Here is a 27305-nt window from a genome sequence, read left to right on the forward strand (position 1 = left end):
CACAGTTAGTTGCTTATTGTACTTGCTACACTGTTATACCTTTTCCACATGCCTAGTCTAAATGGGGTGTTAAAAGGGTACTCCACTGGAAAAAAAAATGTTATCAATTGGTGCCAGAAAGTTGAACAGATTTGTGAATTTCTTCTATTAAAAAAATCATAATCCTTCCAGTATTTATAAGCTGCTATATGCTCCACAGGAAGTTCTTTCCTTTTTGAATTTCCTTTCTGTCTGACCACAGTGATCTCTGCTGACACCGCTGTCCATTTTAGGAACTGTCCAGAGTAGGAGTTAATCCCCTACTCTGGACAGTTCCTGACATGGACAGAGGTGTCAGCAGAGAGCACTGTGGTCAGACAGAAAGGAAATTCAAAAAGAAAAGAACTTCCTGTGGAGCATAGGGCAGCTGATAAATACTGGAAGGATTATGATTTTTTTTATAGTTAAATTATTTACAAATCTGTTTAACTTTATGGCATCAGTTGATTAAAAAAAAAAAAAAATGCCGTACCTTACAAACTGAAGCCTGTGCTGAAGGCCCCTTTTTATACTTACAGCCTATTCACACTATAAAATCTCCACCCCGAGATATTCAGCACTAAGACCACCTGAAATGCATAGACATGTCATTTTTTCAGCAGAGTCTGGAATTCAGAATTTCTGTAATGTGAATAGTGCAGCAGAATCCCTTTGAAGACAATGGAAGGCTTAAACATATGTAGTGTGAATGGGGACTGTAGGGAAGGGAAAGTTAGAGCAGTCAGTAACAGCTATATTAATCACTGTGTCAGGCTGCCCATTGATATATTTTTTTTAAATCAACTGGTGCCAGAAAGTTAGAGATTTAAAAATCTTAATCCGTCTAGTACTTATCCGCTTCTGTATGTTCCAGAGGAAGTTGTGAAGTTCTTTCCAGTCTGACCACAGTTTTCTCTGCTGACACCTCTGTCTGTGTCAGGAACTGTCCAGAGCAGGAGAGGGTTCCTATAGGCTTTGCTACTACTCTGGACAGTTCTTGACACGAACAGAGGGGGCAGCAGAGAGCACTGTGGTCAAACTGGAAAGAACTACACAACTTTCTCTGGAGCATACAGCAACTGATCAGTACTAGAAGGCTAACTATTTTAAAATATAAAGTAATTTACAAATGTTTTCACCGGAGTACCCATTTAACTAAGTGCCTTTTACAGAAGCAGGGACTTGTTTCTTTTGGCTGGAGTACCTACCCCTGTATTCGATTCGCCAAAGTGAATCTAACTAAATTAGGATTAGGATGAATCTGAATTCCTTGGAAAATTTGGATAAAAGTCTATCCTAAATAAATCAATTCACTTATCTCTAGTAGACAGTTTTCCCACATCTAAAGCCATTATTTAATCACCCTGGTGTCCTAACCGTGCATTGCACAGTGGTTCTGAGTATATTCTACTTTATATAACATAGTTGTGCCTGTCCCAGCAATGAACACAAATTAACAATTTTTTTACTTAATTCTTTCAGGTGGAACACGACGCTTTAGTGGCGCCCAATGGCACCTGCAGAAAATTGTGAATGACTCCGTGGACAGCTCAGACGATGAGTTCTTTGATGCCAGAGGTATGTTCTAAGCACTCAGAATTACATAAAAATTGAACTGTTGAGAAATTGTGAAACTATTTTTTTTAATATTCATTACATTAATGATAAAAACTATTTGACTTTGTCAGTCCTACAAATTCAAATACATTATTCAAATATTAAAGCCAGCCTTTTACCACTTTTATGCTGCCTGAACTACACGTCAATCGGAGCGGTGCCCATTGGCTTCTTCATGCCAGACAGCCTTGACTAATACATCTCTCCTTATACTCAAACATGGAGGCATCTATGAATCAAGATAGATGGGGCTGGAAGAAACTACTAAGGACTGCCCGATGACCTGTGTTTCAGGCAGCATGAAAGGGATTCCCTTTAAGTTAAAATATCCTGCCATTTTTTTGTGCAGACAGCTCTTCTTCTAGGCAGTCCTATATATCTCGAATATTACAGGTTCCCAACAAACCCTCAAAATAGTCTAATTCTGCAGTCCTATGTTATTTTCCTCAATTTGACTCCTTGCAAATCTACTTACTATAGAAGAGGGGCATATGGAAAACATCATACAATGACTGCAGCCATGGAGAAACATTTGACTGCATAGGAGCTGTATACACTAAAAAGTAGAAGTGCTACTGTATTTGCGAGGATGCTTCATTACCCATTTTAGATGCAATCGAGTAAAAAAAAATGGTCGGTGTACATGCAATACATAGTATTTACAATAAAGCTATAAATATAAATAAAGCATTGATTCTAATAGTTAGTATGATTTTTAATTATGTTCAATACTACAGGAACCTTATCAATGATACAGAATAACATACTGTATAAAATAGTTTTTGCACATTGGTGTAGCATTAATTGCATACTGTATATACCATTCACTGTGTAAAATATAAAGCAGTACGGTATCTACTGGTTTAAGGCTGATGACCTTCTTGTCTAGATTTTCATCAGGCCAAGAATGTGATTTTTTTTTTTTTTTTTAGGCACATCCAGGTTGTAAAGAAGTATTGTTATAACCCACAAACTCCTTTAACAAAGAGAATGCATTATAATGGTTCAGGGCATTTACGTTGAAGTGAATTAGACCTATTTTTAGCTTACAGAAAGGTGGAAAATATAAACACCCAGCAGTGTTATCTGTATCCTGCAAGCTCTTCAATTTGTTCAACACAGGGGAACCATAAATCTGTTTTGATAGCCTGATCTCAGAACAGACAAATAACAGTACCTATGTTATATACTTCATTCTTGTATCTCAACTGAGTGAAGTTCACAGAACTATTGTTAAAAAAAAAAAAAAAAAAATTAAAATAAATCTTTGCAATAAATGAAATGGTAAAATGGCCCAATGCAGAAACAGTGTTTGAATTCACTTTAAAGTGACCCAATGACATGATGGTCATTTCAATACTGCTGGCTTGGACTTTTTTAAACTATGTGGGACACTCCAAAAATAATAGTAGATGCTGGGTAACCATTGCTGCAATAGTATCATCATTCATATCTTGGTTTAAAATCCTAAAGGACAATCTAGGACCGGAAAAAGAGGTATCAATGTACGATGCCTTGCGTCTTATTTGATGGTGTACATTGCAGTGCTAGTTGCACCACTAATCTTCTAGCTGGGGTTGAGATGGTTGAGCACATAAGAAACAGTCTGACTTACCGCAAATCTGGGAGAGGGGTCTGGACCTGCAATATTACTGAGAAATACATCAGTGGACTGTGAGAAAGAAATAGAGACAGTGTCTAATAGGAGTGGAGCCCACTATGTGAGGATGGCCCTGCAGACAGAATCCATTAGTGGGAGTCACATGTAGATCATAGAGGCTGCAGAGTCTAAAATATAGTTGCAAGGAGCCAGTGGTGGTGTATTGTCGAGAGCTTCATTAAGGGTATTAGAGAAACGTAATAATTCATTTGTAAAGAAAGAAAGTGCAAGTGGCACCAAAGTAGCCCAAGAGTCAGTTGCTGTAAATATACTTATTGACAAAAAATTTTTAAAAATATAATAATGCACCAAGAAGGAGTTTTGGGAATCAACTTAAACATATGTGTTAATATAATGATGATATATGTAAGTGATTCTAGTATTAGAGCAAAAGGATATATATGTACGATACTTAAACCCAACCATCATCTGATCACAAACAGAACATGGATGTGGATTCAGTCCATTGAAGTCCAGGTTTCTTGTTCACTATACCACTGTAAACATAGGTGATGGTGGGTGGCTGTCAGTGGCAGGACACATACTGGGTGCCATGACACTACATTTCCTGTTACTAAGCACCTATAAAAGGAAAATGGTCACCCGTTCACCCGCACTATAACCAGATACACCGGGTTATAGTACGGGTGAACAGGAGACCGATGCGGGGTCTCAGACTGCTATACCCACCTGTAGTCCGGAACCCTAATCCTCCGAAGGTCCCCCTCTTTCAGCACTGACTTGCTCTTAGGAGGCGGGCCCACCGGCTGGATTTAAATATTCATGAGCATTGGTCATGTGAGCGCTCGTTCCTACTGAGCGCTCACGTGACCAACGCTTCTGAATATTTAAATCCAGCCAGCGGGCCCTCCTCCAGAGCACAAGTCAGTGCTGAAAGAGGGAGACCTTCGGATAATCGGGGTTCCCGATGCAGGTAGGTATAGCAGTCCGAGACCCCGCATCAGTCTCCTGTTCACTCGCACTATAACCTGGTGTATCGGGTTATAGTGCGGGTGAACAGGTGTCGTTTTCCATTATATGGTCTGGGCAGAGACAGAGGTATACTAAAGGTGCCACCTATGTCTGGATAGTGGGCAAGAAAACTGTGGGAGCTACTCATGCTTGTCTGTGAATCAATCAATCTTTTCTACTAGTGGTCTGTACATATTCATGTTTTTTGGGTGTGCGTGTGTCACTTTATGTAACTACTGTTCCAAACACCTCCCAACAGCATAGGCTGTTCTGAATATTTGGCGGGTAATTTGTTGAAATGACCATTCTGCTTCTCATAGTTTAATGATGCTCCCCCTCTCAAGATCTGTCAGCTGGACAAAATGTTGTAGTAGTAGAGGCATGTCTAGCAGTCAACAATCTTTTGCCAAGAAGTACACTACCCAAATTCTGCCTAGGAGAGCATTTTTATTGGACAGCAGTTGGAGCACTTTCACTCCTTCTTGTGGCAAGTCCCAGTGTCAGATCAGACCACACCTGTTATTATTTACATATCTGCCGTGAATTTTGCAGCAACATGAGATTTCTTTCTGGTGAATAATTTTATTGTCAACCAGTGCACAAAGTTACGATTAAGTTGAACTGCGTGTGTCTTCAGATAAGTTAAAGTGGTACTCTTAAGAGGCAGAATCCTGTTCACAGACTGTACACAAGTTTTATTGATATGCTCATTATAAAGACGGTGACCATGTGGTTCATGAGCTTTCGGTAACAGGTAATGGCTTAACCATTACAGACACGTGTGGAGGCACCTAGGCATTTCTTACCACTTGTTCTACTGGTAAAAAATACTATACCCACTATAATGTGAGAGAAGTTAAAGATCTGCAGCGGGATATATAACTTATCCCCAATCTGCAGAACACTCAGCTATCCCTGTAAATCCCATAGATTTAAAAGTAACCATGTGCATGCTTGACAAGCGCTCTATTCAAACAGGGGAAGACCAATGTTCCTGTGATCTATGGGGATCCCAGAGGTGCACCCCCCTGAGACCACCTACAGTATAACCTATACTGTGAACAAGTAAAATATTGTGGGACAAGTCCTTTAAAATTAGACTGTGCTACAAAGCCTATGAACAAGATTGGCACTGTTTCTAAGAATAAATACTCTCTCTAGTCTCAAAAAATCCCTTTACCTGTAATAGGACATTTAGCATACATTGCAAGTCTCTAATCCTTACTTTTCAATCTGTTTCCTTCTTTCCACATGTTACAGGTATTAGTGTATATATTTCATCTCCAAAGTGGTTTTGCCCTTCATCCCTAATGCCTACGCCTTGAGAGCTTGTTACTTAGCAGCTCCTACTCCTTACAACACAGAATCTTAGCACAATAAAATAATGGTGAATTTGTATAAAAGCGGATCCAATTACTTCTTTTATTCTAATAACTACCCCATTAACTAGAGTTTATTGGGAACTGATGAAGTGACATTGCACGATATCTGAAAAGGGTTTGTTTTTTGTTCAAGATCCACGGACACTTCTTCATGTAATGCACTTTATTAAATGACATATAATCTGAGATGGAGTCCATGTATTAGATGCACTGGTTGACAGGAGATAATGAAGAATTGTGTTGACATTTTGTTACACAAAGCATCCCTGGGTAGGATTATCAAGATGAAATATCAGGGTGGCGGGCATTGTTGTAAACTGCATTGACTGACAGTATTTTGATCTCATTACAATATACAAGAGCATTCTACAATTTAGTAACATATGTGAGATGTATACTCATGTGGAGGTCAGTAACTTCAATGAAGCAGCAGAGCACATGTGGTCAGCCCCGAAGATCAATGGCAGCCAAGATTGTTGTAAAGGATTATCAGGAAAATATATTACTATAATGCTGTATTTATCAATCAGTCTTTATATGTGAGAAACATTGGAAGACCAAATGAGTATACTAATGTGGTTCTCTATTTATCTCTATTTTGTGCCAGGCAGTGACATCAGTCATTTTATCCAAAAATCTACAGCGAAACGGAAAAAAAAAAAATCATTGTGCGACGAAATTGAAGAAAAAACGCCATTTTGTAACTTCTGGGGGCTTCCGTTTCTAGGCAGTACATTTTTCAGTACAAATGACACCTGATCTTTATTCTGTAGGTCCATACAATTAAAATGATATCCTACTTATATTGGTTTGATTTTGTCGTACTTCTGGAAAAAAAATCCTAACTACATGTACGGAAATTTATACATTTAAAATTGTCATCTTCTGACCCCTATAACTTTATTTTATTTTTTTTTCTGCGTATTGGGCAGTATGAGGGCTCATTTTTTTGCGCCGTGATCTGAAGTTTTTAGCGGTACAATTTTTGTATTGATCGGACTTTGTGACTTTGCTTTTTATTCATTTTTTCATGATATAAAAAGCGACCAAAAATATGTTATTTTGGACTTCGGAATTTTTTGCGCGTACGCCATTGACCGTGCGGTTTAATTAATGATATATTTTTCTAGTTCGGTATTTATGTAAATATACGTCCTTGGTCGTTAAGGGGTTAAATGCAGAGAGCTCCTATCCCCCCGGCCCCACATCCCCTCCTGTCAGCTCGGGACAAGACCAGTGATGTGAAGAGGAGAGCTGGTATTACTGCTCATTAGATTTATGACTCATTAGATAAGGTAGCAGAAAGCCAATACCGAGTAATAGTTTCCTTTAGAACAGGCTCCCTTATTTTCTCAGTTTGTGCCCCCCTTGTTCTTGTGTTCAGTTTTCTATTGAACAAGGCGAGAGATAAGCACTTTCCACTCTTGGGAAGAGATTAGAGTCCCCAACATATAGGGGATAGGTTTTTCCCACTGCACAACCCCTGTAAACAAATCTCCACCAACCCCTTAAAGAAACTGGCTTATTATTATTATTTATTTATTTATTTATTTTTTTAATTATAAGTGCCATATGAGAGCTTTCTGTTTTGTGGAACCAGTTGTAATTTAAACGGCACTCTCAAATTTTTCCATTTAATGTAGGTAAAATGGAAAAATGCTATTCTGTCAATTTAACATCTATAAAATAAAAATGCTTTGGATCATCGTTTTATGACCCTTAAACTGTAGTTTGGACAGTTTTTTTTTTTGTGTAGTCAAAATTTTTTATTTGTAAAAAGATATACTTTAATACTTTAAACTTTTTTTTTTTTTTTTTTAGTTGCACTTTTAGAATGTGATTTTTTCATCACTTGTACAGTACATTGCAATACTATTGTATTGTAGTGTGCTAATATTTTACTGATCTCCTATTACTATCATAGGAGACTTAGAGGTTATCAATTGGCCATCAGGTGCCAAGGCAATTCAGTGGCACCCCGTGATTGCTCAGTTAAGGAATGGGACCACATTCTCTATTGACTTAAAGGGGTATTCCAGGCAAAAACTTTTTTTTTTATATATATCAACTGGCTCCGGAAAGTTAAACAGATTTGTAAATTACTTTTATTAAAAAAATCTTAATCCTTCCAATAGTTATTAGCTTCTGAAGTTTTCTGTCTAACTGCTCATTGATGATGTCACGTCCCGGGAGCTGTGCATGATGGGAAAATATCCCCATAGAAACTGCACAGCTCCCGGGACATAAGTCATCAGAGAGCAATTAGCCAGAAAACAACAACTCAACTTCAGAAAATAATAACTATTGGAAGGATTAAGATTTTTTAATCAAAGTAATTTACAAATCTGTTTAACTTTCCAGAGCCAATTGATATATATATATAAAAAAGTTTTTGCCTGGAATACCCCTTTAAGCATTTAGGGGTTTAATGGCCAGGATCGGAAGGCATCTTTGACCTCGGCCACAGCAAAACAAATTTAAAAAAAAAAAAAAAAAAAAAAAAGCACAAACACACAGCAGATGTCACAAAGGAGATAAAATGTTGATAAAATGTTCAGTGGTTGATGAATGTAAATTGCATCCATACACAGTAGACTAAAGGATTATTTGCAATGTTCTGCTGTCACTGTTTATTGGGAGCATTCTGCTGGCACTGTTGATGGATGGGCACTCTGGTAGCAGTCTTAATAGAGAGCACTCTGCTAACACACTTTATTTGATGCTGATGACTCCTTTAATGGAGATTTATGTTCATCAGGGCTTAGCGTGTACGTTTGGATATTAGTCAGGTAAACTAGAGAAGTATAGTACAGCACAGCATGATGTAATGGTGGTCTGCCATAGGGCTGTACTATGATTACAACAAAGTTTGGTATGGACATATGAAGCTTATAGAAATATCCTTATATCAGTTTCACAGACATGGAAAATGCAAGTGAAGGAAGCGTGAACATGAAGAATAGTAAACCGTATGGTGAAGAACATTCTTAACAATCTTACAAACACATCAGTACATCCTTGATTTTCTAATGCGGCCATTTGGTTATAATCCTCTGTATAATAAAAAGCCCCATAAACTTGATTTCAGAAAGTAATCTTCAGTGGGTCATGAAATGTGGAAAATATAAGACGTAAAAATTCTTAAGTGTTCTCCTGAACATGTTGCACAGAATTGTTCAAGCTGAAGTGAAATTACTTTATTTGTAAATAGGTTTTATTAGTTTCCACAGACCAAATATTACATTGTGCAATAAAAAAAGAAATGGGTACATACTTTACAATGTAGCAATATAAATGTAGAATACAAGGTATCAGAGCATACATAACACATGAAATTAGGACAAAGAGAAAACAAAGCAAGAGCGAAAACTATGGTAAAAAGTATATAACAAGGGTTTTGCCGGCCTAAGTAGTCAGAGGCGTTGAGGGGGGGGGGGGGGGGGGGTTGGGGGTGAGCTTGGTTTAGAAGAACAGATATTCAGAGAGTTTAAGAAAGATGTTAGGAGTGAAAGAAGAGTGGGACATTTTTTCTATATTTTTCTATATAACATTGCTTAGTTTTCACGTGTAGCCAGCATATCTTGCCATGAAGTGCAGGCTGCAGTCTCCTTCTGGGAAAAACCCATCAGAGGAGCTACCTGACATTTTAAAGGAGTTATCCAGGAATAGAAAAACAGATCTAATTTCTTTCAAAAACAGCTCCATGTGTGCTTCTTAAACAAAACACAATTTTTTTATGCAGTGCACTGCAATTTTTTTTTTAATCATAGGAGAATATGATTGCAATGACACCCAGTATATAGGTTTTGTTTAATTTTACTTTTTATTTTATTTTATTTTTATTTTTTTTAAGTATGCTTAAAAGTTACCTTTTCTGACCTTTATAACTTTCTTAATTTTCTGTACATGGGGCTGTATAAGGGCATATTTTTTTTGCACCATGATCTGTTTTGATGAGTACCATTTTTGTTTTGGTGGGACATTTATATATTGGGCCTCACTAAGATTGTCGGGTTTTTACTAGTGGGAAAAGTTGTTTCAGACATGCAGGATTCCTTTCTATTTACTATTGGGAAAAGTCGGGAACATTTTCTGACCAGCTTTTTCTAGGTCGATATTTCCAGCCATTTACCCACAGGATTTTCTGTGAATTCCATAGGAAATCGGTCGGGTTGTGAAACCACACCCCTTTTTGGCCTGCCACACCCCTTTTTTGGGTTTGTCGGATTTTTCAGGCACACACTGTAGCACACTGGCGCAGACATGTCTCAGACAAAAACTGGTCGGTTTCAGCTTAGTAAATGAGGCCCATTGTGGGGATTTGCTCTGGTAGTCAGGTACATAGCATAGAGGCAAGGGACCAGGTTGTAAATCAAACTTCAGTGCTTTATCCACACTCAGCAAAGCAAAACAGTCTCGGTGCTTGTTCATACACAGCAAAGCAAAACAGTCTTGGTGCTTGTTCATACACAGCAAAGCAAAACAGTCTTGGTGCTTGTTCATACACAGCAAAAGCAAAACAGTCTTGGTGCTTGTTCATACACAGCAAAAGCAAAACAGTCTTGGTGCTTGTTCATACACAGCAAAGCAAAACAGTCTTCGTGCTTGTTCATACACAGCAAAGCAAAACAGTCTTGGTGCTTGTTCATACACAGCAAAGCAAAACAGTCTTGGTGCTTGTTCATACACAGCAAAACAAAGTTCACCTGGAATCCTAGGTGTCGGTTCACACCCGGCTAAATGCTCAGCCACAGAAAAGTTCACTGTCAGGCTTCCAGGTGGCCTGCACGCCTGTTTGCAGTCAGCTCAGAGGATTCCACAGCTTCACTGTAAGATGGAGATCAGACACACACAACACTCACCTGACAGTGCTGACTGCATTATAAGCCTGCCAAGACCCGGCCTAGAACACCCAGCACTTTGACTATTCCCAGTAAAAGCCGTCCCGGATCAGCTTTACAGCCATACTATACAGCTGAAGTGTCAGCTATCTGCAACACTGACACTTGAGAAAAATCGTCTCTTAACCCCTTAACCTCTTAAGGACCCAGGGCACAGCCGGTATTTCCATTCAGATTCCGGGCTGTGCCGGTAAGTTTGGATGAAAAATACCGGCCATGCAATGGCCGGTATTTTTCATTCACTGTCGTCACACTAACCTAAAAATAAACAAACTCCTGTTCTGTTCGATGCTGGCACCGCTGAGCGGGGGTGCGGGCCGCACGCCCGCACCATGCCGCTTAGCACAGCACCCTGTCTGACTGACTCTGAGGCTGTCCCTGTCTCCCAGTCCCAGTCTAAAACTTCACCTGTGCAATTCTGTGCGGACGGATCTGCGGAGGGACGTTGCGGAAGTGACGTCACTCCGCAGACCCGCTCAGGACGTCACGTCACTCGCCGAGACTGAGAGGAGACTGGAGAGGTGCTGCGGTAGTAGGTAAGTGTGTCTGTGTCTGTTACTATGTGTGTGTCAGTGTTTGTGTGTCTGTCAAACAGTGTTTGTCGGCGTGTGTGTGTATGTGTCAGTCAGTGTTTGTGTCTCTGAATTCCACCCCAATTAACTGCCTATACCTATGGGGAAGGGGGGGGGGTAACTGCCTATACCTATGGGGAAGGGGGGGGGGGGGGTAACTGCCTATACCTATGGGGAAGGGGGGGGGGACTGCCTATACCTATGGGGAAGGGGGGGGACTGTCTATACCTATGGGGAAGGGGGGGGGACTGCCTATACCTATGGGGAAGGGGGGGGGACTGCCTATACCTATGGGGAAGGGGGAGGGGGACTGCCTATACCTATGGGGAAGGGGGGGGCTGCCTATACCTATGGGGAAGGGGGGGGGTAACTGCCTATACCTATGGGGAAGGGGGGGGGGTAACTGCCTATACCTATGGGGAAGGGGGGGGTAACTGCCTATACCTATGGGGAAGGGGGGGGAGTAACTGCCTATGAGGAAGGGGGGGGGGTAACTGCCTATACCTATGGGGAAGGGGGGGGGGGGGTAACTGCCTATGGGGAAGGGGGGGGTAACTGCCTATGGGGAAGAGAGGGGGGGGGTAACTGCCTATACCTATGGGGAAGAGGGGGGGGGGGTAACTGCCTATACCTATGGGGAAGGGGGGGGTAACTGCCTACGGGAAAGGGGGGGGGGGTAACTGCCTATGGGGAAGAGAGGGGGGGGGGGTAACTGCCTATACCTATGGGGAAGAGGGGGGGGTAACTGCCTATACCTATGGGGAAGAGGGGGGGGGTAACTGCCTATACCTTTGGGGAAGAGAGGGGGGGTAACTGCCTATACCTATGGGGAAGAGAGGGGGGGGTAACTGCCTATACCTATGGGGAAGAGGGGGGGTAACTGCCTATACCTATGGGGAAGAGAGGGGAGGCGGTAACTGCCTATACCTATGGGCAAGAGAGGGGGGGGGGGGTAATTGCCTATTCCTATAACCACCTGAGGGGGGGGGAGAGAGGGGGGGTAACTGCCTTTACCTATGGGGGGGGGGGTAACTGCCTATACCTATGGGGAAGAGGGGGGGGGGGTAACTGCCTATACCTATGGGGAAGAGAGGGGGGGTAACTGCCTATACCTATAGGGAAGAGAGAGGGGGGGGTAACTGCCTTTACCTATAGGGAAGAGGGGGGGGTGGTAACTGCCTTTACCTATAGGGAAGGGGGGGGTAACTGCCTATACCTATGGGGAAGAGAGGGGGGTAACTGCCTATACCTATAGGGAAGAGAGAGGGGGGTAACTGCCTTTACCTATGGGGAAGAGAGGGGGGGGGGTAACTGCCTATACCTATGGGGAAGAGAGGGGGGGGGTAACTGCCTATACCTATGGGGAAGAGAGGGGGGGGGGTAACTGCCTATACCTATGGGGAAGAGAGGGGGGGTAACTGCCTACACCTATGGGGAAGAGGGGGGGGGGTAACTGCCTATACCTATGGGGAAGAGAGGGGGGGTAACTGCCTATACCTATGGGGAAGAGAGGGGGGGTAACTGCCTATACCTATGGGGAAGAGGGGGTGTAACTGCCTACACCTATGGGGAAGAGAGGGGGGGTAACTGCCTATACCTATGGGGAAGAGAGGGGGGGGTAACTGCCTATACCTATGGGGAAGAGAGGGGGGGGTAACTGCCTATACCTATGGGGAAGAGAGGGGGGGGGGCAACTGCCTATAACTATGGGGAAGAGAGGGGGGGGCAACTGCCTATAACTATGGAGAAGAGAGGGGGGGGTAACTGCCTATACCTATGGGGAAGAGGGGGTGTAACTGCCTATACCTATGAGGAAGAGAGGGGGGTAACTGCCTATACCTATGGGGAAGAGAGGGAGGGGGTAACTGCCTATACCTATGGGGAAGAGAGGGAGGGGGTAACTGCCTATACCTATGGGGAAGAGAGAGGGTGACTCTGCCTATAGGGAATGGGGGGAAGGGGGTATAACTACCTATACTTATTGGGGGGCTACCTAACTTTATGCCTATATGCCTAACTACTTACCTACATACCAGACTATCTAACTATGTACCTGGCCTTCATACATGGCTGCCTAACTACCTACTTAGCCCCCTACCTACCTGGCTTGTCACCTACCTACATATCTGGCCTCCTGATCTACCTACCTAGTTACCTATTTACCTGGCTACCTACCTACCTGCCCTTTTACTGTGCAGGACACCAAGGAGGGCATTATTACAGTTTGTGGGCCTATAGATGGAAAGATTGTAGAGGAGGGGAGAGCACTGAATATATGCAGAGTCTGACATGTTTTTCCTGCAGATGTTAAGAGATCCACATGGTGGTCTTATCCGGACGGAGAAGAAAAGGAAAGAGGACACCGCTGATCAGAAAAGACGTAATTGTGAGTCCCAAAATGTAACTGTAATCACTTATATGGTATACAAATCCTGTGTACAGCTGTTATCTACCGCCATATGGTCCTGTATATAGTCACTTATATGGTATACAGATCCTGTGTACAGCTGTTATCTACCGCCATATGGTCCTGTATATAATCACTTATATTGTATACAGATTCTTTATAGTATACTGGTCTGTATATAGTGGTTTTATTCAGTACAACATTTTCAGTTTTCTACCTACAGAGCTATATGAGGGCTTTATTGGCATCAATTTGGTTTTGATGATTTTTGCATCCTATTTTTTGTTGTTGGTAGTGTGTATACAGAGGAGCTGTTAAAATGTTTGCATTTGTACTATTTGGTGAGGTTGTCAAATGTATTTATATTATATTGATATTTTCTGGGTAACCCCTTAAATTTATTGCCTGTTGTTAAATAAATGTTATTTACAATTGTAAGTTTTATTCTCTAAATGTAATTTATTTGTGCAATATAGGAAAGTTCCCCCCGCATATATATTGTATCCATCCCATCCCCTCTGCCATTTCTTTACCCCCCCATCCCCCATGCCATTTCTTTACCCCCCCCCCATCCCCCATGCCATTTCTTTACCCCCCCATCCCCCATGCCATTTCTTTACCCCCCCCATCCCCCATGCCATTTCTTTAACCCCTGATCCCTCGTCCTCTGTGCAATCGGCCCCTCCCCTTTTTTTTAGCTTCACCCCCACATAGCCACACCCACGGCCAGTATTTTTCTGAGGGAAAGGTGGCAACCCTACACCCTGGGCCTTAAGGACCCAGGGCGCATCCATACGCCCTGGCGTTTTCCGGTCTCTGCCGTGCGCCGGGCAGAGATCGGAACTGGATGCCTGCTGAAATCCTTCAGCAGGCATCCAGGGCAAACGCAGAGGGGGGCCATGTAGGCCCTTGCGATCTGCGGCGATACCGGGCTGATCGGGTCTCTGGGACCCGACCGCCCGGTAATTTCGCATGATCCCGGCTGTCACAGACAGCCAGGACCATGCTGAAGTATAGGAGCGAGGTGGCAAGCCTGCCACCTCCTCCTATCCCCTGCGATCCGTCGGTTAGTTAACCGACCAATCGCAGGAGGGGAGGGGGGCGGTTACTTCCTCCCGCCCTGCCCGGCCCCTGAAAGTCCGGAGAGGACGGGAGGAAGACCGGAGGACGCGGCGGGGGACGGGGGAGTGCTGGGGACCAGCCCCGGTACTTACCTCGTCCCTGAAGACCCGGATCCCTGCGATGAAGATGGCGGCGGCGACAGGTGAGTTCCTCTTCAGCCGCGGTCGGGCCCTTTACAGCAATGCACGTCGCCATAAAGCGACATGCATTGCTGTAATGGGACCCTGTAAACTACAACTCCCAGCATGCCCAGACAGCCCTTGGCATCTGGGCATGCTGGGAGTTGCAGTTTTGCAACATCTGGAGGTCCACAGTTTGGAGACCACTGTGCCCTTCCAGATGTTGCAAAACAACACAATTCCTCAGCATTCCCTTACTGTCCAGGCATGCTGGGAGTTGTAGTTCTGTAACATCTGGCCCTTCAGATGTTGCAGAACTACAACTCCCAGCATGTCTGGACAGTTTTGGCATACTGGGAGTTGTAGTTTTGCAACATCTGGAAGGGCACAGATTGGGAACCACTGTATTAGTGGTCTGCAAACTGTAGTCCTCCAGATGTTGCAAAACTACAACTCCAAGCATGCTGGGAGTTGTAGTTCGGCAACATCTGGCTCTAAAGATGTTGCTGAACTACTACTCCCAGCATGCTTGAGAATGCTGAGAGTTGTGGTTTTGCAACAACTGGAGGCACACGGGTTGGGAAACATTGTCTGTTTCCTAACTCAGTGTTTCCCAACCCGTGTGCCTCCAGCTGTTGCAAAACTATAACTACCAGCATGCACTGATAGACTGTGCATGCTGGGAGTTGTAGTTTTGCAACAGCTGGAGGTCCCCCCCCCCCCCTGTGAATGTACAGGATACATTCACATGGGCAGGGGGCTTACAGTGAGTATCAGGCTGCAAGTTTGCGATGCAGCAAATTTTGCGCGGCAGCTCAAACTCGCTGTAACCCCCCGCCCGTGTGACTGTACCCTAAAAACACTACACTAAACTACACTACACTAACACAAAATAAAAAGTAAAAAACACTACATATACACATACCCCTACACAGCCCCCCTCCCCAATAGAAATGAAAAACGTCTGGTACGCCACTGTTTCCAAAATGGAGCCTCCAGCTGTTGCAAAACAACAACTCCCAGTATTGCTGGACAGCCGTTGACTGTCCAAGCATGCTGGGAGTTTTGCAACAGCTGGAGGCACCTTGTTTGGGAATCACTGGCGTAGAATACCCCTATGTCCACCCCTATGCAAATCCCTAATTCAGGCCTCAAATGCACATGGCGCTCTCACTTTGGAGCCCTGTCGTATTTCAAGGCAACAGTTTAGGGTCACATATGGGGTATCGCCGTACTCGGGAGAAATTGCCTAACAAATTTTGGGGGGCTTTTTCTCCTTTCACCCCTTATGAAAATGTGAAGTTGGGGTCTACACCAGCATGTTAGTGTAAAAAAATAATTTTTTTACACTAACATGCTGGTGTTGCCCCATACTTTTCATTTTGACAAGAAGTAAAAGGGAAAAACGCCCCCCAAAATTTGTAATGCAATTTCTCCCGACTATGGAGATACCCCATATGTGGGCGCAAAGTGCTCTGGGGGCGCACAACAAGGCCCAGAAGGGAGAGTGCACCATGTACATTTGAGGTGATTTGCACAGGGGTGGCTGATTGTTACAGCGGTTTTGACAAACGCAAAAAAAACTAAACCCCACATGTGACCCCATTTTGGAAACTACACCCCTCACGGAATGTAATGGGGTGCAGTGAAAATTTACACCCCACAGGTGTCTGACAGATCTTACGTTCCTCAAGGGGTCTAGTTTCCAAAATGGTTTGCCATTGTGGGTTATTTTGCTGTCCTGGCACCATAGGGGCTTCCTAAATGCGACATGCCCCCCGAGCAAAATTTGCTCTCAAAAAGCCAAATATGACTCCTCTTCTGAGCATTGTAGTTCGCTCGTAGTGCACTTCAGGTCAACTTATGGGGTAGCTCCATACTCAGAAGAGATGGGGTTTCAAATTTTGGGGGGTATTTTTTGCTATTAACCCTTGCAAAAATTAGAAATTTGGGGGGAAACACCCATTTTAATGAATTTTTTTTTTTTTTTTACGTATGCAAAAGTCATAAAACCCGTGTGGGGTATTAAGGCTCACTTTATTCCTTGTTACGTTCCTCAAGGGGTCTAGTTTCCAAAATGGTATGCCATGTGGGTATTTTTTGCTTTCCTGGCACCATAGGGGCTTCCTATATGGGACATGCCCCCGAGCAAAATTTGCTCTCAAAAAGCCAAATATGACTCCTTCTCTTCTGAGCATTTTAGTTCGCCCGTAGTGCACTTCAGGTCAACTTATGGGGTACCTCCATACTCAGAAGAGATGGGGTTACAAATTTTGGGGGGGTATTTTCTGCTATTAACCCTTGCAAAAATGTGAAATTTGGGGGGAATCACACATTTTAGTGAAATTTTATTTTATTTTTTTACATATGCAAAAGTCGTGAAACACATGTGGGGTATTAAGGCTCACTTAATTCCTTGTTACGTTCCTCAAGGGGTCTTGTTTCCAAAATGGTATGGCATGTGTTTTTTTTTTGCTGTTCTGGCACCATAGGAGCTTCCTAAATGCAACATGCCCCACAAAAACCCTTTCAGAAAAACGTACTCTCCAAAATCCCCTTGTCACTCCTTCGGTTCTGAGCCCTCTACTGCGCCCACTGAACAATTTACATAGACATATGAGGTATGTGCTTACTCGAGAGAAATTGGACTACAAATATAAGTATACATTTTCTCCTTTTACCCCTCGTAAAAATTCAAAAATTGGGTCTACAAGAACATGCGAGTGTAAAAAATGAAGATTGTGAATTTTCTCCTTCACTTTCCTGCTATTCCTGTGAAACACCTAAAGGGTTAAAAGGCTGACCGAATATCATTTTGTATACCTTGTGGGGTGCAGTTTTTATAATGGGGTCATTTGTGGGGTATTTCTAAGATGAAGACCCTTCAAATCCACTTCAAACCTGAACTGGTCCCTGAAAAATAGTGAGTTTGGAAATTTTGTGAAAAATTGGAAAATTGCTGCTGAACTTTGAAGCCCTCTGGTGTCTTCCAAAAGTAAAAACTTGTCAATTTTATGATGCAAACATAAAGTAGACATATTGTATATGTGAAAAAAATATATTTTGAATATCCATTTTCCTTACAAACAGAGAGCTTTAAAGTTAGAAAAATGCAAAATTTTCTAATTTTTCATAAAATTTTCAAATGTTTCACCAAGAAAGGATGCAAGTAACAATTTTTTTTTACCACTATGTTAAAGTAGAATATGTCACGAAAAAACAATATCGGAATCAGAATGATAACTAAAAGCATCCCAGAGTTATTAATGTTTAAAGTGACAGTGGTCAGATGTTCAAAAAATGGCCGGGTCCTAAGGTGTAAAATGGCTGGGTCCTTAAGAGGTTAAGGACAGGCCCATTTTGGCCTTAAGGACCAGACCAATTTTATTTTAGCATTTTCGTTTTTTCCTCCTCGCCTTCTAAAAATCATAACTCTCTTATATTTCCATCAACAAACCCATATAAGGGCTTGTTTTTTGCATCACCAATTGTACTGTAATTACATCACTTATTTTACCATAAAATGTACGGCGCAACAAAACAAATATTATTTATGTGGGAAAATTGAAAAGAAAACCCCAATTTAGCAAATTTTGGAAGGTTTTGTTTTCACGCTGTACACTTTCCGGTAAAAATGTTATGTTTTATTTATTCTGTGGGTCAATATGATTAAAATGATACCCATGATTATATTATTTTCTATAATTGTACCGCTTAAAAAAAATCTCAAACCATTGTAACAAAATTAGTACGTTTGAAATTGTCCTATTTTGACTACCTATAACTTTCACATTTTTCCGTATATGGGGCGATATGAGGGCTAATTTTTTGCGCCATGTTCTGTAGTTTTTATCAGTATCACTTTTGCTTAGGTTTTACTTTTTATAAATTTTTTATAATTTTTTTTTTCCGTACGGGATGATTAATAATATATTTTAATAGTTCAGACTTTTACGCATGCGGCAATACCAAATATGTGTATTAATTATTTTTTTTACGCTTTTTTGGGTAAAATGGAAAAAACGGACGTTTTACTTTTTTATTGGGGGAGGGGATTTTTTTATTTTTTGTACTTTTTTATTTTACATTTTTTTACAATTTTTTCTTTACACTTTTTCTATTCATTGCAATCAGTTGATTGCTAATATCTGTGCAGTGCTATGCATAGGACACAGCACTGCTCAGTATTATCAGTGATCTTCTGCTCTGGTCTGCTCGATCTCAGACCAGAGCAGAAGACCCCGGGAGACGGCCGTAGCCAGGTGAGGGGACCTCCGGCCGCCATGCTGGATGATCGGATCCCCATGGCAGCGCTGCGGGCGATCCGATCATCCATTCAAAGTACCGCAATATGTACCGTGATAAGTATTGATCACGGCATCGGAGGGGTTAATGGCGGACATACGCGCGATCGCGGATGTCCGCCATTACCAGCGGGTCCGTGGCTGATAGCAGCCGGGACCTACTGGGCATGAAGCGAGCACCGCTTCGGTGCTCGCGATCATGTCGGCGCGTAAATGTATGTCATGGTGCGTTAAGTGCCACGTCACCATGACGTACATTTACGTCCATTGTCGTTAAGGGGTTAACTCACCGAGGCCAGGAACCTCGGTGACACATACCGATCATCAATGACGGCCCCTTGTTCCTTCATACAATATATATATATATATATATATATATATATATTATTTATTTATTTATTTCATTATTTTTTTAGTAACCATAGGGGACTATAATTTGCAATCTTTCTATTACTGACAGTGTTTAACACTATGCCATAACATAGCACTGATCAGTGTTTTTGGTTCTCTACTTGTACAGTCTTCCTGAGACAGACTGCTTTAAAGGAAATCTGTCATCAGAATCACCCGCACTAAACCTGTTACACAGGCTTGTAGTGTGGGTGATCCTGATTAAAACGCTCCTTACCTGGTTAAAAATGGTTCAGCGCTTCTTAAGATATCCATATTTTTAGTTTTCTGTTATTCCTTGGCTTGTGACTCAGTGGGAGATGTTATCATCTGGGACTCGGCCACACGTCATTCTAGCTGGGCGGAGCTGCCGCCTGGCTCATGAATATTCATGAACTTATCCACACAAATATATCTATATATAACCTGCTTATTCCTTCAGTTTGTGAATAAAAACACCCTCCGTCCCTCCCTTCCTCCCACCCCCGGCTTTTCACTCATGCAGCCCGTTTTCTTACTTGTATAGGGCCGCAGCTCGAGTGAAGCCGGGGGGAGAACGCCGCTTCCGGGTGTACGGAACGCGGCGCATGCGCAGCCCTCCCCACCAGACCGAGAAAAAGGAGTTAGACCACGAGGATAAGTTCATGAATATTCATGAGCCAGGCGGCAGCTCCGCCCAGCTAGAATGACGTGTGGCCGAGTCCGAGATGATAACACCTCCCACTGAATCCCAAGCCAGGGAATAACAGAAAACTAAAAATATAGATATCTTAAAAACCGCTGAACCATTTTAAACCAGGTAAGGAGCGTTTTAATCAGGATCACCCGCACTACAAGCCTGTGTAACAGGTTTAGTGTGGGTGATCCTGATGACAGATTTCCTTTAACAAAGAGACTCAGAGTGACATGGAGGCAAGGGTAAGACATCTAGCCTCCATCTTAGCTGATCGGGACCCCACAATCCATCCATTGCCTACCATTTGCCCTTAGCCCGGATGCTGATCACAGCTGGTACTCACAACGTATGAAGCAACTCAGCTCCAGATCTCACTTCAAAGGCTTCAAAGTGCAGTATGCACATGTACATCCTGTGTTGATAAGGGGTTAAACATAGAAATGAATGATAAATGTAAGCAGTAGATAATCTTGCCCAAATTGTTTGTCCCTGTGTATTTGGTTTAGTGCAGGTGAATCGGCTGTCAGTTTCCCTTTAACCCCTTAATGACGAGCGCCGTAAATGTACGTCCTGGTGACGTGGTACTTAACTCACCAGGACGTACATTTACGTCCTAAGCATAACCGCGGGCATCGGAGCGATGCCAGGATCATGCGCGGCAGGTCCCGGCTGCTGATTGCAGCCAGGGACCCGCCAGAAATGGCGGACACCCGCGATCCCGCGGATGTCTGCCATTAACCCCTCAGATGCCATGATCAATACAGATCACGGCATCTGCAGCATTGCGGTCACTTAAATGGATGATCGCATCGCCCGCAGCGCTGCCGCATCGATCCGATTGTCCAGCATGGCAGAGGGAGGTCCCCTCACCTGGCTCTGCTGCCTTCTGGGAGTCTTCTGCTCTGATCTGCCTTCCCGCAGACCAGAGCAGAAGATGACCGATAACCCTGATCAGTGCTGTGTCCTATACATACCACTGAACAGGATTAGCAATCGAATGATTGCTATAAATAGTCCCCTATGGGGACTATTAAGTGTAAAAATAAAAGTAAAAAAATAAAGTAAAAAAAATGTGAAAAACCCCTTCCCCCAATAAAAACGTAAATTGTCCCATTTTCCCTATTTCCCCCCCAAAAAGTGTTAAAAAAATATTTTATATACATATTTGGTATCAACGCATGCGTAAATATCTGAACTATTAAAATAAAATGTTAATGATACTATACGGTGAACGTCGTGAACGTAACAAAAAAAAAGTCCAAAATAGCTTCTTTTTTATAACTTTTTATTCTCAAAAAAATGTATAAAAAATGTATTAAAAGTTTTATATAAGCAAATATGGTATCAATAAAAATTACAGATCACGGCACAAAAAATGAGCCCTCATACCGCCGCTTATACGGAAAAATGAAAAAGTTATAGGTCTCCAAAATAGGGGGTTTTAAAAGTACTAATTTGGTTAAAAAGTTTGTGATTTTTTTAAGCGCAACAGTAATAGAAAAGTATATTATCACGGGTATAATTTTAATCGTATTGACCCAAAGAATAAATAACACATGTCATTTTTACCGTAAATTGTACGGTGTGAAAACGAAACCTTCCAAAATTAGCAAAATTGCGGTTTTCTTTTTAATTTCCCCACACAAATAGTATTTTTTGGGTTGCGCCATACATTTTATGGTAAAGTGAGTGATGGCATTACAACGGACAACTGGTCGCACAGAAAACAAGCCCTCATACTATTCTGTGGATGAAAATATAAAAATAAAAACGATTTTTTGGAGGCAAGGAGGAAAAATCGAAAACGTAAAAATAAAATTGTCTGCGTCCTTAAGGCCCAAATGGGTTGCGTCTTTAAGGGGTTAAAGCAAGACTCAGAACAGCGAGGAGGAGAAAGGGGATATCCTGGGACACACACAGATTTATTTATATATTTTAAGGAGATTGAGGAGGAATTGATGGAATACTTCTTTATTATTTGTGTGACTTTTCTGTTCCTTTATTGCTCAGAAAAATATAGATCAGAATTATGCATTCCACACTTCTTACATAAGGAGTGAAATGTGCATCGTATTTATATAGTGTAAATTTAGTTCCTATTCATAATCTCTTACAGAACTAGATCTCCCATCATGCAATTCCCAAGCTTCTGGAGGTCAATAACAGCTGGAGAGTCTCATGTGGCATTATGGCTTATATAATGGCTAACATATATGCTGTAGGGTGCCATTTACAAATTAATATCATTAGCCCCTTGTCGGCAAAGGGGAAGGGTTTATGGAAAACCGCTGTGAAATCTCTTCATTATTGTCTTCATAATGAGCAACTATTATTGGATTTATTCTTGACCGTATCCTTTTAGAATCAAAGCAGCCTCTCACCGCATGGGTATTTGCTGAGAGGCTTTGAAATGTAACTATGGCAACCAGAAGATTTTGACAATAGTAGCGTGTCCATCCATTCATGCTACTGCTCTTGCTGCCTGGCGCAGTTAAGACGCCACACTGTATTACTGACTATCTGTGAAAATATAGCAGCGGTTAGCAAGTCGAACATATTTACACCATCCACTGCTAAGTGGCTATGACTGTTATCCATTGCATATGCTATATTTTTGCAGGGAATCAAAACACTGCATCTAAAAGGTTAACAAAAGAAACCATGTTTACTAACAACCTTTAGATTGAATTAGATCTGAGTCTGAGAGAATGAGTTTCAAAGAGCGTTAATGGCACTGAGCATAAATACTCATTTCTAGTAGTAACATGCTATACAATACGGGAAGAGTGCAAGCAGCAACGTTATAAAATATGATCATCTGTAAGGAAAGACCAAGCAGCTCTAAACCATCTAGTTATATTTTTTGGCTATATGTTTTTATAGATAATCTCAAAATATATAATATAAAGGGGTTGTCTGAGTATAGACATGAAGGGCATATTGCTTGGATATGGACCAATATCTCATCAGCGGGGGTATGGACCAATATCTCATCAGCGGGGGTATGGACCAATATCTCATCAGTGTCACTTTGACTTATATCAACTCACTGTATTGTTGACCGATTTGACTGTCTGGAAAAAGCTGATCTGAGCCACCAAGATACTAAGTGGCAAGGCACTTTCTCACATGTAGTGTAGAAAAGGAACCAGGACCAATGTTCCTCTGCACGTGGTCAGCAGGGCTGCCAGTCCCGTCACTACAAACATAAGAAATGAAGGATCACAGCGCAGTCAGAGCTCCCAAAGAAATATTAGCTGCTTTATTAAAAATACCATAAAGCGTAATGTTTCAGTAGAAAGACTGCAATTCTTAAGCTTGCTATATTTATCAAGAGTGGTGTAGATGAACGTCTTTTTACCCTATTAAGTTATGTGGTGGAAATTGTGTACAAGCTCAAAATGTATTAAATGGTGCAAGGCATGTGATAAATATGGTGCTGGTGCACATTTCGTATTTCAGTACTTCACCCAGTATGGTGCTCCGTTTTCTTTTTCTGCCACTCTTTAACCCCTTAAGGACGGAGCCCATTTTCATCTCTAGGACGAAGCCCTTTTTTGCAAATCTGACCACTGTCACTTTAAACATTAATAACTCTGGAATGCTTTTAGTTATCATTCTGATTCTGAGATAGTTTTTTCGTGACATATTCTACTTTAACATAGTGGTAAATTTTTGTGGTAACTTGCATCCTTTCATGGTGAAAAATCCCAAAATTTGATGAAAAAATTTAAAATTTTGCATTTTTCTACCTTTGAAGCTCTCTGCTTGTAAGGAAAATGGATATTCCAAATAATTTTTTTGGGGATTCACATATACAATATGTCTACTTTATGATTGCATCATAAAATTGACAAGTTTTTACTTTTGGAAGACGCCAGAGGGCTTCAAAGTTCAGCAGCAATTTTCCAATTTTTCACAAAATTTTCTACCTCGCTATTTTTCAGGGACCAGTTCAGGTTTGAAGTGGATTTGAAGGGTCTTCATATTAGAAATACCCCATAAATGACCCCATTATAAAAACTGCACCCCCCAAAGTATTCAAAATGACATTCAGTAAATGTTTTAACCCTTTAGGTGTTTCACAGGAAAAGCAGCAAAGTGAAGGAGAAAATTCAAAATCTTCATTTTTTACACTCGCATGTTCTTGAAGACCCAATTTTTGAATTTTTACAAGGGGTAAAAGGAGAAAATGTATACTTATATTTGTAGCCCAATTTCTCTCGAGTAAGGACATACCTCATATGTCTACGTAAAGTGTTCGGCGGGCGCAGTAGAGGGCTCAGAAGCAAAGGAGCAACAAGGGGATTTTAGAGAGTACGTTTTTCTGAAAGGTTTTTGGGGGGCATGTCGCATTTAGGAAGCCCCTATGGTGCCACTTTATTTTCACTAAAATGTTGGTTTTCCCCCAAATTTCACATTTTTTAAAGGGTTAATAGCAGAAAAGACCCCCCAAAATTTGTAACCCCATCTCTTCTGAGTATGGAGGTACCCCATAAGTGGACCTGAAGTGCACTGCGGACGAACTACACTGCTCAGAAGAGAAGGAGTCATATTTGGTTTTTAGAGAGCAAATTTTGCTCGGGGGGCATGTTGCATTTAGGAAGCCCCTATGGTGCCATGACAGCAAAAAAAAACCACATGGCATACCATTTTGGAAACTAGACCTCTTGAGGAACGTAAGAAGGGATAAAGTGAGCCTTAATACCCCACAGGTGTTTCACGGCATATGTAAAAAAAAATTAAAATAATTTCACTAAAATGTGGGTTTCCCCCCAAATTTCACATTTTTGCAAGGGTTAATAGCAGAAAAGACCCCCCAAAATTTGGAACCCCATCTCTTCTGAGTATGGAGATACCCCATAAGTGGACCTGAAGTGCACTGCGGGCGAACTACAATGCTCAGAAGAGAAGGCATCATATTTGGCTTTTTGAGAGCAAATTTTGCTCGGGGGGCATGTCGCATTTAGGAAGCCCCTATGGTGCCAGAACAGCAAAATAACCCCCACATGGCATACCATTTTGGAAACTAGACCCCTCACAGAATGTAATGAGGGGTACAGTGAGCATTTACCCCCCCCACTGGTGTCTGACAGATCTTTGGAACAGTGGGCTGTGCAAAATTTTTCATTTTCACGGACCACTGTCCCAAAGATCCGTCAGACACCTGTGGGGTGTAAATTCTCACTGTACCCCTTATTACATTCCGTGAGGGGTGAAGTTTCCAAAATGGGGTCACATGTGGGTGTGTTTTTTTTTTTTTGCGTTTGTCAGAACCGCTGTAACAATCAGCCACCCCTGTGCAAATCACCTCAAATGTACATGGCGCACTCTCCCTTCTGGGCCTTGTTGTGCGCCCCCAGAGCACTTTGCGCCCACATATGGGGTATCTCCGTACTCGGGAGAAATTGCGTTACAAATTTTGGGGGGCGTTTTTCCCTTTTACCTCTTGTGAAAATGAAAAGTATAGGGCAACACCAGCATGTTAGTGTAAACATTTTTATTTTTTTACACTAACATGCTGGTGTAGACCCCAACTGTTCCTTTTCATAAGGGGTAAAAGGAGAAAAAGTCCCCCAAAAATTTTTAGGCAATTTCTCCCAAGTACGGCGATACCCCATATGTGACCCTATTCTGTTGCCTTGAAATACGACAGGGCTCCAAAGTGAGAGCGCCATGCGCATTTGAGGCCTGAATTAGGGATTTGCATAGGGGTGGACATAGGGGTATTCTATGCCAGTGATTCCCAAACAGAGTGCCTCCAGCTGTTGCTAAACTCCCAGCATGCTTGGACAGTCAATTGCTGTCCAGAAATGCTGGGAGTTTTTGTTTTGCAACAGCTGGAGGCTCCATCTTAGAAACACAGCAATACAATACGTTTTTCATTTTTATTGGGGAGGGGGGGGGGGGCAGTGTACGTGTGTATATGTAGTGTTTTACTCTTTATTTTATGTTAGTGTAGTGTCGCGTTTTTAGGTTACATTCACACTGACGGCGGATTACACTGAGTCTCCCGCTAGGAGTTTGAGCTGCAGCGGAAAATTTGCCGCAGCTCAAATTTGTAGCGGGGAACTCACTGTAATCCGCCGCCAGTGTGAATGTAGCCTGTACATTCACACGGGAGGGGGGTCGAAACTACAACTCCCAGCATGCACTGACAGACCATGCATGCTGGGAGTTGTAGTTTTGCAACATCTGGAGGCACACTGGCTGGAAAACCTTGAGTTAGGTTCTATGACCTAACTCAGTATTTTCCAACCAGTGTGCCTTCAGCTGTTGCAAAACTCCAACTCCCAGCATGTACTGATTGCGGAAGGGCATGCTGGGAGATGTAGTTATGCAATGGCTGGAGGCACGCAAGTACAATTCCCAGCATGCCAAGACAGCCTTATGCTGTTCCTGAATGCTGGGAGTTGTAGTTTTGCAAGATTTAGAGGGGTTCAAGTTGTAAATCACTGTCCAGTGGTCTCAAAACTGTGGCCCTCCAGATGTTGCAAAACTACAACTCGCAGCATGCCCAGACAGCAAACTGCTGTCTGGGCATGCTGAGAGTTGTAGTTTTGCAACATCTGGAGGGCTACAGTTTGAGACCACTTAGTGATCTACAGCCTGAGCCCCTCTAAATATTGCAAAACTACAAGTCCCAGCATGCCCACACAGCAAACAGCTGTCTGGGCATGCTGGGAGTTGTAGTTTTGCAACATCTGGAGGGCCACGGTTTAGAGACCACTGTAAACTGTGGCCCTCCGGATGTTGCTAGGCAACAACTCACCTAGCAGGACCCGGAAGTATTGCTGCCGCCGCCGCTGCCGCACATGGGGGAGGATCGCGCTCGGGGATCCGGGATCCAGGTAGGGACCTTCAGCGCCGACCTTCCCTGGACGGTTCTCCCGTTTTGCCCGGACACCGATAGGTGGGCAAAGCGGGGGAACCGAACTTTAACCCCCCCTCCCCCGGTCTGCTATCGGTCGGTCGCTCGGCCGACCAATAGCAGGGATAGGAGGGGTGGCACCCCTGCCACCAAACTCCTATCCCTTCAGGAGGATCGAGGGTGTCTCGGACACCCCCGATCCCACTAATTTTCCGGGTCACCGGGTCACCAGTGACCCGTATGATCCGGAATCGCGCAGATCGCAGGTCAATTCAGACTTGCGCGCATCGCTGT

General features: G+C 42.6%; 1 protein-coding gene across 2 annotated transcripts in view; it reads left to right on the plus strand.

Moving 5' to 3' along the window:
• PITPNM3 (PITPNM family member 3) overlaps window positions 1-27305 on the plus strand; it is a 735635-nt gene that overhangs the window by 326348 nt on the left and 381982 nt on the right. For both annotated transcript variants that reach the window (XM_056558420.1, XM_056558419.1), the window contains one exon: window positions 1501-1596. In XM_056558420.1, coding sequence (XP_056414395.1) covers window positions 1501-1596 — 96 coding nt within the window. The remainder of the gene's footprint in view (window positions 1-1500; window positions 1597-27305) is intronic.

Source organism: Hyla sarda, chromosome 2 (assembly GCF_029499605.1).
Source record: "Hyla sarda isolate aHylSar1 chromosome 2, aHylSar1.hap1, whole genome shotgun sequence".
Taxonomy (NCBI): Eukaryota; Metazoa; Chordata; class Amphibia; order Anura; family Hylidae; genus Hyla; species Hyla sarda.